Genomic DNA, 11,828 nt, shown 5'->3' on the forward strand with positions numbered 1-11,828 from the left:
TAATGCCTGGTACTGTTTTGTCTTTGTGTTTACCATCTGGCTCTATTGGTCACTTCTAATGCCAAGTAAATCTAGAACAAGTACTGATTAAAAACCAAGTATCTACCAAAAAGCATGCTGAATATTACCGAACATTTCCAGAGGAATAATAAATGAAGAGGTATCTACTTAATGTCTAAATGCCTTCCTTGTGACTCCCCTCCCCTGGCGGGTGGTGGGATGCACATTGGACGATGGACAGACAGGGAGGGTCTTTCCATGTAGTCCTGGCTGCTAGGAACTCTTGCTTCCTCCTTGCCTCAATCTTCTGAGTGATGGGAACAGAATCTTATTTGCCCAGTTGCCCTGAATTTCTAAATCTCTAGTTTCTACCTCCTATGTGATGAGATTACAGGTATAAACTATCATACATGGATTATAGGAGACTCTGTCTCAAAGTAAGACAACCCAACAAATGCCACATAAAATAGACATCTTACTATATATAAATTCTTTTAATCATTACTGTTTTTTACTTAACAAAACAAAACAAACAAAAAAACAAAACAAAACTGTCTTAGAAATACACTTCAAGAACCACGTGTGCACTTGGGTGGCAGAGGCAGGCAGACTTCTGTATATTCAAGGTCAGCCAGTACTAGGAGAGAGCTACAGAGGTAGCTCAACAAACAGTTTGCTCCTCTAGAGAAGAGCAGGTACAATTCCCAACACCTACATGGTAGGTCATTACCACCTGTAACTCCAGTTCCAGGGGATCCAACACCCACTTCTGGCCTTTGTAGGCACTCTGAATACTATGTGTTGCAGAGACATGCATGCAGGCAAATCATCTATACACATAAAATATACATTAAAAGAACAATCCCTCCCCCCCCAAAAAAACACCTATAAGAAAACATTATTTTAAAACAAAACATGGTTTGAAAAAATCTGAGGTCCTTTAAGGCATTCCTTCTGATAGCCACAGGGAGTGTATTCTATTTAGCTTAGATAAATGGCTAATATTATATTACATTATAATATTCACCTATAGTGAATATTTGACTATTATTCCACCAAAATAAAATAAAGCAAAATAAGATTTGATAGTTGCTGTTTTTTAAAAATTTCTTTAAATACAGGGCCACTACATAGCCCAGGCTGTCCAGATAGTCAAAGGTTGTAGACCAGGTTCGCCTTGAACTCAAAAGAGATCTGATTGCCTCTGGCTCCCAAGTGCTGCAATCAAAGCGTGTGGCACTATACCTGGCAAGTCTGCTTTCACTAGAATAACCTGACACACAAAATTTACCTAGCTCTCTACACACAAAATTACCTAGCTCTCTCTTCCCTTTGTAGTGTATCTCAAACTGAGCACTACTGGCAGATGGGCCTGAAAAATTCCTTGTTGGGGCGTTCCTACAACATGCAGGATGCTGAGTGACAACTAAGACTCTACCAACTAGATGATGAATCAATCAAGAGGACACTTTTAAACTTCTAAGTATTATCAAATGTGCTCTGTAGAATAAATTTACCCCACTAAAACCCATTGATTTATGGTAAGTCATATTTCCTGTCTTTTTAAGTCTTAAGCATCCACCAAATTCTAAAGGAACTACACAGGCTAATTAAAAAAATATTTTTAATTATGACTTAACTTAAGGCATCAATCATACTGACAATCTACTGGCTCGTTACTAAATTGTACATTTTGATATCCACTCTTTTTTTCACTTCTCAAAATTAATATAGAAAGTACTCAGGGCAAATAAAACAATTAGCTGAGTGCAGTAACAGTACCATTAAGACTATTAATTAATATAAATCCTAAGCATAATGCTAGCTACCTTTCTATTGCTTTCTTAGTTGTAGGTTTTAGATACAATATCTCTTTTTTTAGTTGTAGGTTTTAGATACAATATCTTTTGGATTAATTGCATTGTTTCTGAGACTATCTAGGTCTCATTATGTAGTCCAGCCTGACCTCCAACTCAAAATTTTGGGATTACTGGAATATGCTACCAGGCCCAGTATATGAATAGATTTAACAAATGTATTTAAAGACTGAAAATATTTAGTTCAAAAGAATTGCAAAAATTAAGCAGCATGCTATTCTGATATATACCAAAACTGAAATGAACTATAAAACTAACAATTCTATAAATAAAACAAGTTTTCTAGATATTTCAATAAAAGACATTTAGTAATTACATGTTGCTTTCAATTAAACTGATGAACTTTATTGGGGTTAAAACTATAACAAAGTTCATCCTAAAAGATTTTGCAACGCAAAATTCTTCCACTCAGTGAGTATTTAATAATTTGAATGCTAGAAATTACAGGCAATTTTCAAAAGCAGACTCACATTCATAAAACTTTATACATCATTTGAACTAACATATGTTTATACTACTAAAATCAAACATGCATTGCCTTCAAACATTCCTGTATCATGATTTTTAATATAGTACATTATTTAACACCACTCCTCATCACCAAATGCACTGTATCATACACTGGAACCATTCTCCTTGGATTTCTGATCTCTGTCTTCATTCTTTATGTTATCCTATAAAACAAAATGAAAGAACAACTTAATTAGTTTATTTTTAAAAAATATTTATTAATTTTACATACACAATATATGTCTGCAGGCCAGAAGAGGGTACCAAATCTCATTATAGATGGCTGTGAACCAACATGTGGTTTCTGGGAATTGAACTCAGGACCCCTGAAAGGGCAGTCAGTGCTATCAACCTCTGAGCCATCTCTCCAGCCCCTAATTAGTTTCTTATTAATCTGAAATTAGCTTAAAGTAGTACCCAATGACTGAATAGTAAATATCAATAAATTAATTTTAATATGTTGCTGCCCAATTTTTCCTTAATTTTAGTGGTTTGTGACAATCAACTCAGAGCTAACCAATATTTGGTCTAGTAAGTATATATACATAAATAATTTGCATATTATATGTAAGTTTCAAAGGAAAAGTCACTTTGGTAATCACTTTTGAATAGTTTTTAGAAGGCTGATGTGCTAGGAATATTATAACTATTTGTTTCTAGGAAAAACCAAAAAGACATTTCATTGAAAATGCCAGAAATTGATTTTAAAGATTAAATAAACCATGAAAACATAGAAAAGACAAAGTATCTGACCTTTTTGAGGACAGTGTGGATATCATCCATGACTGTTGATAAGTTTCTGAGAGTTTTAGTCAATTGGTTTTCAAATTGCAAATTCATGTTTTCTGAAACCTTCAAGTTTTCTTGTAACTGACCCAGGTCTTTTTTGACTTCTCTGAGTTCACCAGAGAGGCTTTTGTTAGAATTCTCCAAGTTTAATATAGTTTTTCCATCTTCATCTGTTATTAAAAAAAAAAATCAAAATACATCATTTTGACCCCATATGGTAGAAGGAGAAAACCCACTCTCTCAAGTTGTCCTGGGCCCCCCTGGTGCATGTGCCTGCATACATACACACACGTAATAGGAAATAAATCTAAGCTATGCAAATCAAAAGCATATGGACCTGGTGCCTGTAATTCCAGTTATTCAAGAGGTCAAGGCAAGAAGATCCTAAGTTTACAGCCTGCATTGGCTACAGAATGAGTTCAAGCTCAGTGTCGGCTATTTACTTCGACCATGTCTCTAAGTTAAAGTTACAATACAATGAAGATTTAGGAATACAGCTAAAAAGCAACACATTTACCTAAATTGCATGAGGCCATGATTCAATCAATATTGCAACAAACAAATACTCCCCCAACAATTCCAAAAATTCTGTGAACTATTTATAGAATTCTGTGAAATACTACAGTTATAAACCATAACACAAACCAGGTATGTTGGCACACACCCATCACATCAAGCCCTCCTGAGGCTTAGAATACAGGACTGCTTTGAGTTTGAGGCCAACCTGAGCTACATAGTGAGTTCCATAATAAGAAGCAAACACACCTAAGAGGAGTAGACAGTAGGAAATAATCTAACTCAAGGCTGAAATTAGTAACTTAGAAACAAATAGAATACAAAGAATCAAGGAAACCATGAGCTGCTTCCTTGAGAAAAAGCAACAAGATAGACAAACCCTTACCCAAACTAACTAGAAGGTAGATGGTAAGCTAAAAAGTGAGACCTTGTCTCAAAAACGACAAAAAAAGAAGTAAATTATCAACAGTTTTAAATAGTGTTACTTTTAATTTCAAGTTCTTTTTAGTTTTGTTTTGAGACAGAGCTTCAATGAGTAACTGTCTGGCTGTCTGGAACTTGTTATGTAAGACTAGGTTTCTTAAAAATCACAAAAAGCCACCTGCCTCTGTGTCCTGAGTGCCTGGCTCAAGGTTCCCTTTTTTAAAATCATTATTATTTAGAGAAAACAGAGAATGGTAAAACCTATGCAATACAAGAAAAGGTTAGGAGATGAAAAGAGGTTAGTAAAGATCAAAAAGGTTAAGCCTGTGTCTCAGGACTACAACTGCAACACTGGAAGGCTACATAGTAGAACCTGTTTCAAAAGCTGGCATATATAAAATGATAATCAATGTTATATATGAGCAACAGAAGTAATGAAAAGTAAAGTCAGGGGCTGACAAAATGGCTCAACAGAAAGATCATGTACTGTTCTTACAGAGGACCAGAGCTGCTAGCACCCAAGATGGGATGGCTCATAGTGGCCTGTAACCCCAGCTTCAAGGAATTGGGATCCGATACCTCTACTTGGGTGGACAGACAGACACTGGTGCACATATGCATACATACATACACATGCATGAAAGCACACACGTACAAAACTAGTATTTTTGCCTCTCAAACTGACAGGGTATAGCTTATTTGTGCAAATGCCCTATGCCATGTAAGTACTTTGTAAGTATTACCTTGGCCAACGCTATCCTCACCTGTTTTTTCTTCTAGTAACTGGAGTTTCTGTTCTACCTCAGCTCTTACTTTTTCACTTTTTTCCAATTTTTGTAAGAGACTTCCGACATCTACCATTGCACCGTTGTACACGATAAGTCCTACATTTTCTTCTCCATCTTTTGATTCCTGTTTTACTGTTGGTGTTGGAAGTAATAATCTGTTTCCTAGAATATAAATTTTTTTTTTGTTTAGCAACATCTGAAATATATTTAAAACAACAACAACAAAAGAACATGATCTAGCCAGTGTGTATTGCATGCTTGTAATATCAGCATTAAAGCAGGAGAATCCTATGTTCAAGGCCAGCATGGGCTATATAGATGGACTTTATATGAAATAAAAATTAAAGAAAAAATAAAATAAATCAAATAAACAAGGCCCCAAATCTTAATATCCTCAGACCTAGCATATCCTCCTGTAATGATGCTGACTCTTCATGGTTCTCTTCATCTTTTGAGGTGTCTGTTAATTTCCGATAGAAGCACGATTCTCGGAGTACTACTTTATTGAGAAGTTTCTTTACCTATTATGTAGACAAATAAACAGTAAAACGAAAATACTTTTAGTTTATTAATTACACAAGCAAGAAAACAAATGAAGAAAATAAAAATATTCTTTTTCACTGTAGTAGTGAGCTACAGCCTCATTCAGATTAGGTAATGGATGTTCCTGGGATCTCCAGGTTGAAGCAGATTTCTTTTCTTGTAGTTCTGTCTGCTTCTGCCTCCTCTAGGCTGGAAAGATAGCTCAGGCACCTGAGGACACTGATTGCTCTTCCAGAGAACCAGTGTTCAAATCCCAGCACCCACATGGCAGCTCACAACTGTGTAAGTCAAAAATCTAACACCCTCACATTAGACATACATGCAGGCAAAACACCAATGCACATAAAATAAAAAATTTAAAAAAGGTATGTGCTACCATGCACACTGGCTGTGAATTTATTTTTTCCTGTTTGTTTTGGCCCCATGTCTGTGCAGTCACATGACTTTCAGGTACCCAAGGAGGCCAGAAAAGGATGTCAGAACCCCTGAAACTAAGAGTTAAAACAGTAGTGCACTGTCTGATATGGGTGCTGGGAACAGAATCTAAGTCCTCTCTAGGAACACTAAGAGGTCTTAAACACTTTTTTTGCGCTTTTGATACTTCTCTGTGTAGCCTTGGCTATCCTGGACTATATCAAACTCAAGAGATTCGCCTGTCTCTGTTGGGATTAGTTGTGTGGTTCTTAACCACTTAAGAAAAGCACATTTCTTGATTCTTCTAGAACTGTGTTGTAATTTTGAAAAATAACAGTATCCACTGTGATCACTTTCTCAGCTGTCTACTACTAATCAGTTTAGAATGTTTAGAATTTTAAGCATTTTCTCTATAAGTTGAACATTTAAGTCATTAAAAAAAAACCTTTGGAAGTGTTTATTTTCTATATGTATGGATATACATGTGCAGAAGTCAGAGGGCATCTTGTAGGAACCAGTTCTCTGCTTCCAAAACGTGGCTCCCCAGGATCCAACACACAATAGCCTTGAGAACAGGAACCTTAACCCAATGAGCCGTTTGTTTTTTTGAGACAGTGTCTCTGTGTAGTCCTGGAACGAACTCTGTAGACCAGGCTAGTTTCAAACTCAGATCCAACCTGCCTCCCAAGTGCTGGGATTAAAGGCGTGTGCCACCAGGTATACAATGTTCTGTCTGCATGTTGCACCTATACTCCAGAAGAGGGTACCAGATCTTATCATTCTAGATGGTTGTGAGCCACCATGTGGTTGCTGGGAATTGAACTCAGGACCTTTAGAAGAACAGCCAGTGCTCTTAACCTCTGAGCCATCTCTCCAGCCCATGTTTTGATTTTTTAAAAAAAGGTTTATTACGCATACAAAGTCTGCCTATATGTATGCCTGCATACCAGGAGAGGGCACCAGATCTCATAGATGGTTGTGAGCCACCATGTGGTTGCTGGGAATTGAACTCATGACATCTGGAAGAAGAGACAGTGTTCTTAGCTGCTGAGCTATCTCTCCAGCCCCAGTGTTTTGATTTTTAAGATGGTTTTGCTATATATCTCAGGGTGGTCTTGACCTCACAATACTCCTGCCTCACCCTAAGTGCTAAGATTACAGGTGTGATAGAAACACTAACTCAAACTTTTAAAGTACAATGATGTTTAATTCCAAATAACAAAAACTAACAGAAAGCTGGGTATGGTGGTGCATGCCTTTAATCCTAGCACTGGGGAGGTAGAGGCAGGTAGATTTCTGTGAATTTGACACTGGCCTGGTCTATATGAATTCCAGGACAGCCAGGGCTATACAGAAAAACCCTGGCTCAACCAGGTGTGGTGTCGTACTCTTTTGACCTTGGCATTCAGGTAGGCAAAGGCAGGAGGATCTAGAGTTTGAGTACAGCCTGGTCTACAAAGTGAGTCCAGGATAGCTAAGGCTATACAGAGAAACCCTGTCTCGAAGAAAACAAAACAGCAACAACAAAAAACCCTGTCTTAACCACCCCGAAGAAGACTAAGTGAATTATGAAACAACCATATAATAGAATTGTTGGAGGTTGGTCTGGTGTGGTTACTAGCCCTCAAGATCTGGGTATACCTAACCCTGTTTTGTAAACCTACCTGATTGGCTAATTAAACAGCCTATACCTGGGCAAGGCAAAAAAGGGGTAGGTGTGGCTAATGGTCCAGGGCTTGGAGAGAACAGAGAGAATCACAGGAGACAGATAGACAGGAAGAGAATAAGAGGGGGATGCCATAGGGGGTTAGCCCGGAGAAAAAACCACATGGGACCAGGAGGAAGACCTCCAATAATGGTGTGAAAAGGCCCCAATGAAGAATAAAAGCAAGTATTTATAAGATTATGGATGGAAGATAGGATGGTTAAGGAGGATGGCATTGGATAGGGGCTGGAAGATAGATGGTGAGGATATTCAGACAGTATAGATAGGAATATCTGCCCAGCCCAAGGTAAATAAGGCAATTATAAATCTAAAAGGTGTCTAGGTTTTATTATTTGTGATAGCAGGTTAGATAATACTGCCATGATAATCATAGGACTATAATAAACATTTTTTTAATTTACTGCAACATAGAACGTTAGGCAGATATACCCAAGCACAAGGTTTTCAGATGTCAGTCACTGAGCTCTGCTATATTCTATTTTTATGATAGAACTAATGGTAGATTCGTGAGTAAAAAAAGGTTTCATCTATACACACAAAGGAGTTTGATCTTCTGGAACAATCATGTAAATATGAGTAACATAAAAAGTTCTAGAAATGGTTATAGATTATATTAGTCCTGCAAAAGAGAACTAGAGAAAAAAGCCTTCTGTATCATAAGAGGAAAAGAGGGAAGGAAGGACGGAAAGAATAAGCGATTTTAAAAAATGGGGGTCTCTCCCAGCACTCTGGAGGCCGAGGCAGAAGGATCTCTGTGAGTTTGAGGCCAGCATGGTTTACAAATCAAGTTTAGGAGAGGCAGGGCTCTGTTGCACAAAGAAATCAAATCATGACATCTGAAAACAACAACAAAAAACAACCAAACAATTTCCAGTAGGTGGTGGCACATACCTTTCAAGCCAGCATTAGGGAGGCAGAGGCAGTTCAATCTCTGAGTTCAGAGCCAGACTGGTCTATAGAAATTCAGACCATCTAGGGCAAATCTTCCTCAAAAACCAAAAAAGAAAGAAACAAAACACCCAAAACAATCAACTGATTTTTTGATGTGTTAGTGTATGTATGTGGGACACATGTATGTGGAAAACTGACTAGCACTAAAAGGGGTGTTAGATATCCTGGAGCTAGAGTTACAGGTAGTGTCAGCCATGTGATCTGGTTGCTGAGTACTATGGGTTCTCTGCAAGAGTACACTCTTAACCACTGAGCCTTCTTTCCAGCCACAAAGATAACTTTAGATGAAAACTTTCACAAGCTGGCTCTCGCATTCTATCATTTGGGAGCCAGCTTGAACTACAAAATGAAACTCTTGTTTCAAAAAATGGGTAGCAACTGACAACAGTGGAAGAATGAATTTATTGGAATTCATAATAAATGAATTTATTTAGTGGAAAGGAAACCTCAATAAAAGGATCTAGGCTTATGGGTGTAACTTAATGGAAGAACACCTGTCCAGCCATGATTGAGGCCCTAGCTCTATCCTGAGTACCATAAAGGAAAAAAAAAATCATTAAAAATTCCTTTTATTTTAAATTTACAAGACCATTACCTGAGCCCGAGAAAGATGCAATCCAAGAGTATATAGTATTTCTTCCAAATCCTTTTCAAGGAGGTAACCACAATGACTTTGATCAAAATAAACAAAAGCCATTAGGAGATCCCTGTTAATTGTGACCATCTGAGGCTTTTCTTTTTCCTAAAATGCACAGAAGATATAGTATACAGATTAATATAAGTGCTTTATAAACAGCCTGAATTTCTCATTCTTTCATGGTAGTAAAAAGATCATTTCATTTTGGCTGAAATGAGTGGATTTTGTATATCAATATAAAAAAACAACAACAAAGCAACAGATATATCATTATTTTTTAAAGAACATGCTATTCAATAAGTACCTTATCCTAAGAAAAACTGAGAAGAAAAAAACACCTTATCTTTACATGGTCGCTCCTTGCAGTATCGGTTGACATCTCTTTTGTCATCTCGTTTGTTTATTTCTTCCTCTTCCCTATCTGTAAAACAAATGTAAAAGAAGAAAAACTTACTCTTCCAGACATTTTCAACTATTGTAAAAACCAAATTACTTTTCCAGTACAGAAGTTTTCAAAAGATGACATAACAGGTGTATTAAAATCACATAAAAATACAAAGTTTTGATGTTGTAAGGAAAAGTTAAGAAAAAACAAGAGGAAATTTATAAAGAAATTCCCAGCACCCACATGGCAGTTCACAATTGTCTTAATGTTAGTTACAAGATGCGAACAATACAGATACGTATGTGAGCAAAATATCATATACTGAAAATGAAATTCTAAAATACTGGAGGAAAAAAAACCCCTTTGTCCTCATTGAATCAAACACACTTATTTCTATAAATACCTTTGTAAGAGTTCGTGTGTGCACAGATGTGTTCTGTGTGTATGGAGCCAGAGGCTGACTTGGCTAGGGTGGCTAACTAATGAGTTCTAGCCTAGCCTTTAAAAGCCTAATACCTGAGCTCCATCCCCAGACCAGAAGTTGAGAACCAACTCCTAAAAGTTGCCCTGACTTCCACATGAGCCACAGCAAATGTTCTAAAAGTAACTACAAAGCTACAAACACTGATGAAACAAAAGAGGCCAATACTAACACATATTCAATTATTAATTAAAATAGAGCACCCGGGTGTGGTAGTATGAGCTTGTAATCACAGCTCTCACATGGGAGACTGAGGCAGGAGAGAGTCACCCATAGACAACACAGAATATATAGGCCAGCGTTAGCAACAAATTAAGACTGTCTTTTACAAAAAACAAGAAAATCTCCTAAACTTTGAAAAACAGAAAATACGTAATCCATTCTAGAGTCCCGAGGAAATGTGACACATACCATCTTCTTCATCCTCAGCTTCTTCTGCCTCCATTGGGTCATACTCATCTTGATTATTATCTTCTTCAGTTTCATCATCATCTTTAGAATCATCTTTTCTCTTTTCTTCCTTCTGTAATTTAAAATGACTTAAAATTAAGCAATAAAGACAAGTAAACATCAAGACCATTAACTGAATATATCTGTAACAATTCCAATTACAGATTTCTCCTCATAAAAAAAATAACAGAAATAAGTCTGGCATGGTAGAGCATGGCAGTAATCTTAGCACTTGGAAGGTGGCCCGATGAGAGTGAGGACATCAAGGCCAGGATTGGAGGGAGAAGAAAGAAAAAAGGATAGAGAGAAACAGAATAAAGAAGGGCTAGAGAGTTGAGATCAGAACACTCCCAGCACCCACATGGCAGCTCATACCCATACGTAACTTAATTTCAGCCTTGGGGATCCATACCCTCTTCTGGCTTCCAAGGTCACCAGGCATGCACAGGGAGCATAGGTACACATACAGGCAGAACATATACATTAAAATAAGAAAGACAAGGAAGAGTGGGAAGGAAGGAAACAAATCAGAAGACTAGCTACCAATGTTCAATTAGGCCTCGCAACATGACTCAGGCTAGTCTTGAGCTGATCTTCCTCTTTCAATCTCTGATATACAGGACTACAGGTGTGCAGCCCTACACCCAGCTCTAGTTTTCTGTGAGTCTCATATAGGCTATGTCAAATATCCAACACAACATTTCACATTTTTATCTTGGCCTTTGTTACCATCTAGAGGTAGTAACCAAAAATTTACATGTTTATAGTATATGCCTATACTGGAAATTACAGACCTTCCTCTCATCTCTGTCTTCTTTTTTGTCTTTCTCATCTCCTGATTTTCTCCGTTTTGGTTTTGGATCATCAATATCATCATCTCTTTCTTCTTTTTTATCCTTTCTCTCATCTTTTTTGCTTTTCTTCTCCTTTTCTTTTTTGTCCTCTTTCTCAGGAAGAGAGAGTAATGATTTGTATATTCTGACTCCAAAATCTCTTTGAAGCATTTCATTGAAAAGTTCTGCAAACAATGAAACCTATAAAAAGACAGCAACATTAATAAAAACAAATTCAACAGAAATACTGAAATCTAGCAGTTATTTAACAAGAGAGACCCTGCATAAATAAATATCCTCAAAAGAACCTTTTTTCTTTGAGGCAGGGTTTCTCCGTGTAGCCTTGGTTCTGTATACTTGAATGGCCTCAAACTCAGAGATAACTCTGCCTCTGAAAAGCTGGCACTAAAGGCATACAACCATCATGTCTAAAACAAAATAAATTTTAAGGACAATTACATCATCATGGCCTGTGTAAAAAGACTTTTTTTATTGTTTTTTTTTT

The 11,828-nt window shown here is 37.0% G+C and overlaps 1 protein-coding gene across 1 annotated transcript; it reads right to left on the bottom strand.

Annotated features, from left to right (window-relative positions):
* Positions 1-475: 475 nt before the first annotated feature.
* On the bottom strand, positions 476-11,520 carry Ccar1 (cell division cycle and apoptosis regulator 1). Its single transcript, XM_055598997.1, has 8 exons — positions 11,285-11,520; positions 10,452-10,563; positions 9,513-9,595; positions 9,133-9,279; positions 5,304-5,424; positions 4,880-5,065; positions 3,141-3,346; positions 476-2,551 (listed from the first exon to the last, which is right to left on the bottom strand). The coding sequence occupies exons 1-8, from the start codon at positions 11,492-11,494 to the stop codon at positions 2,492-2,494; spliced, it is 1,125 nt and encodes a 374-aa protein (XP_055454972.1). The 5' UTR covers positions 11,495-11,520; the 3' UTR covers positions 476-2,491.
* Between the last annotated feature and the right edge of the window lie 308 nt (positions 11,521-11,828).

Source organism: Psammomys obesus, unplaced genomic scaffold, assembly GCF_907164565.1.
Source record: "Psammomys obesus unplaced genomic scaffold, mPsaObe1.curated_primary_1811, whole genome shotgun sequence".
In the NCBI taxonomy this organism is placed as follows: domain Eukaryota; kingdom Metazoa; phylum Chordata; class Mammalia; order Rodentia; family Muridae; genus Psammomys; species Psammomys obesus.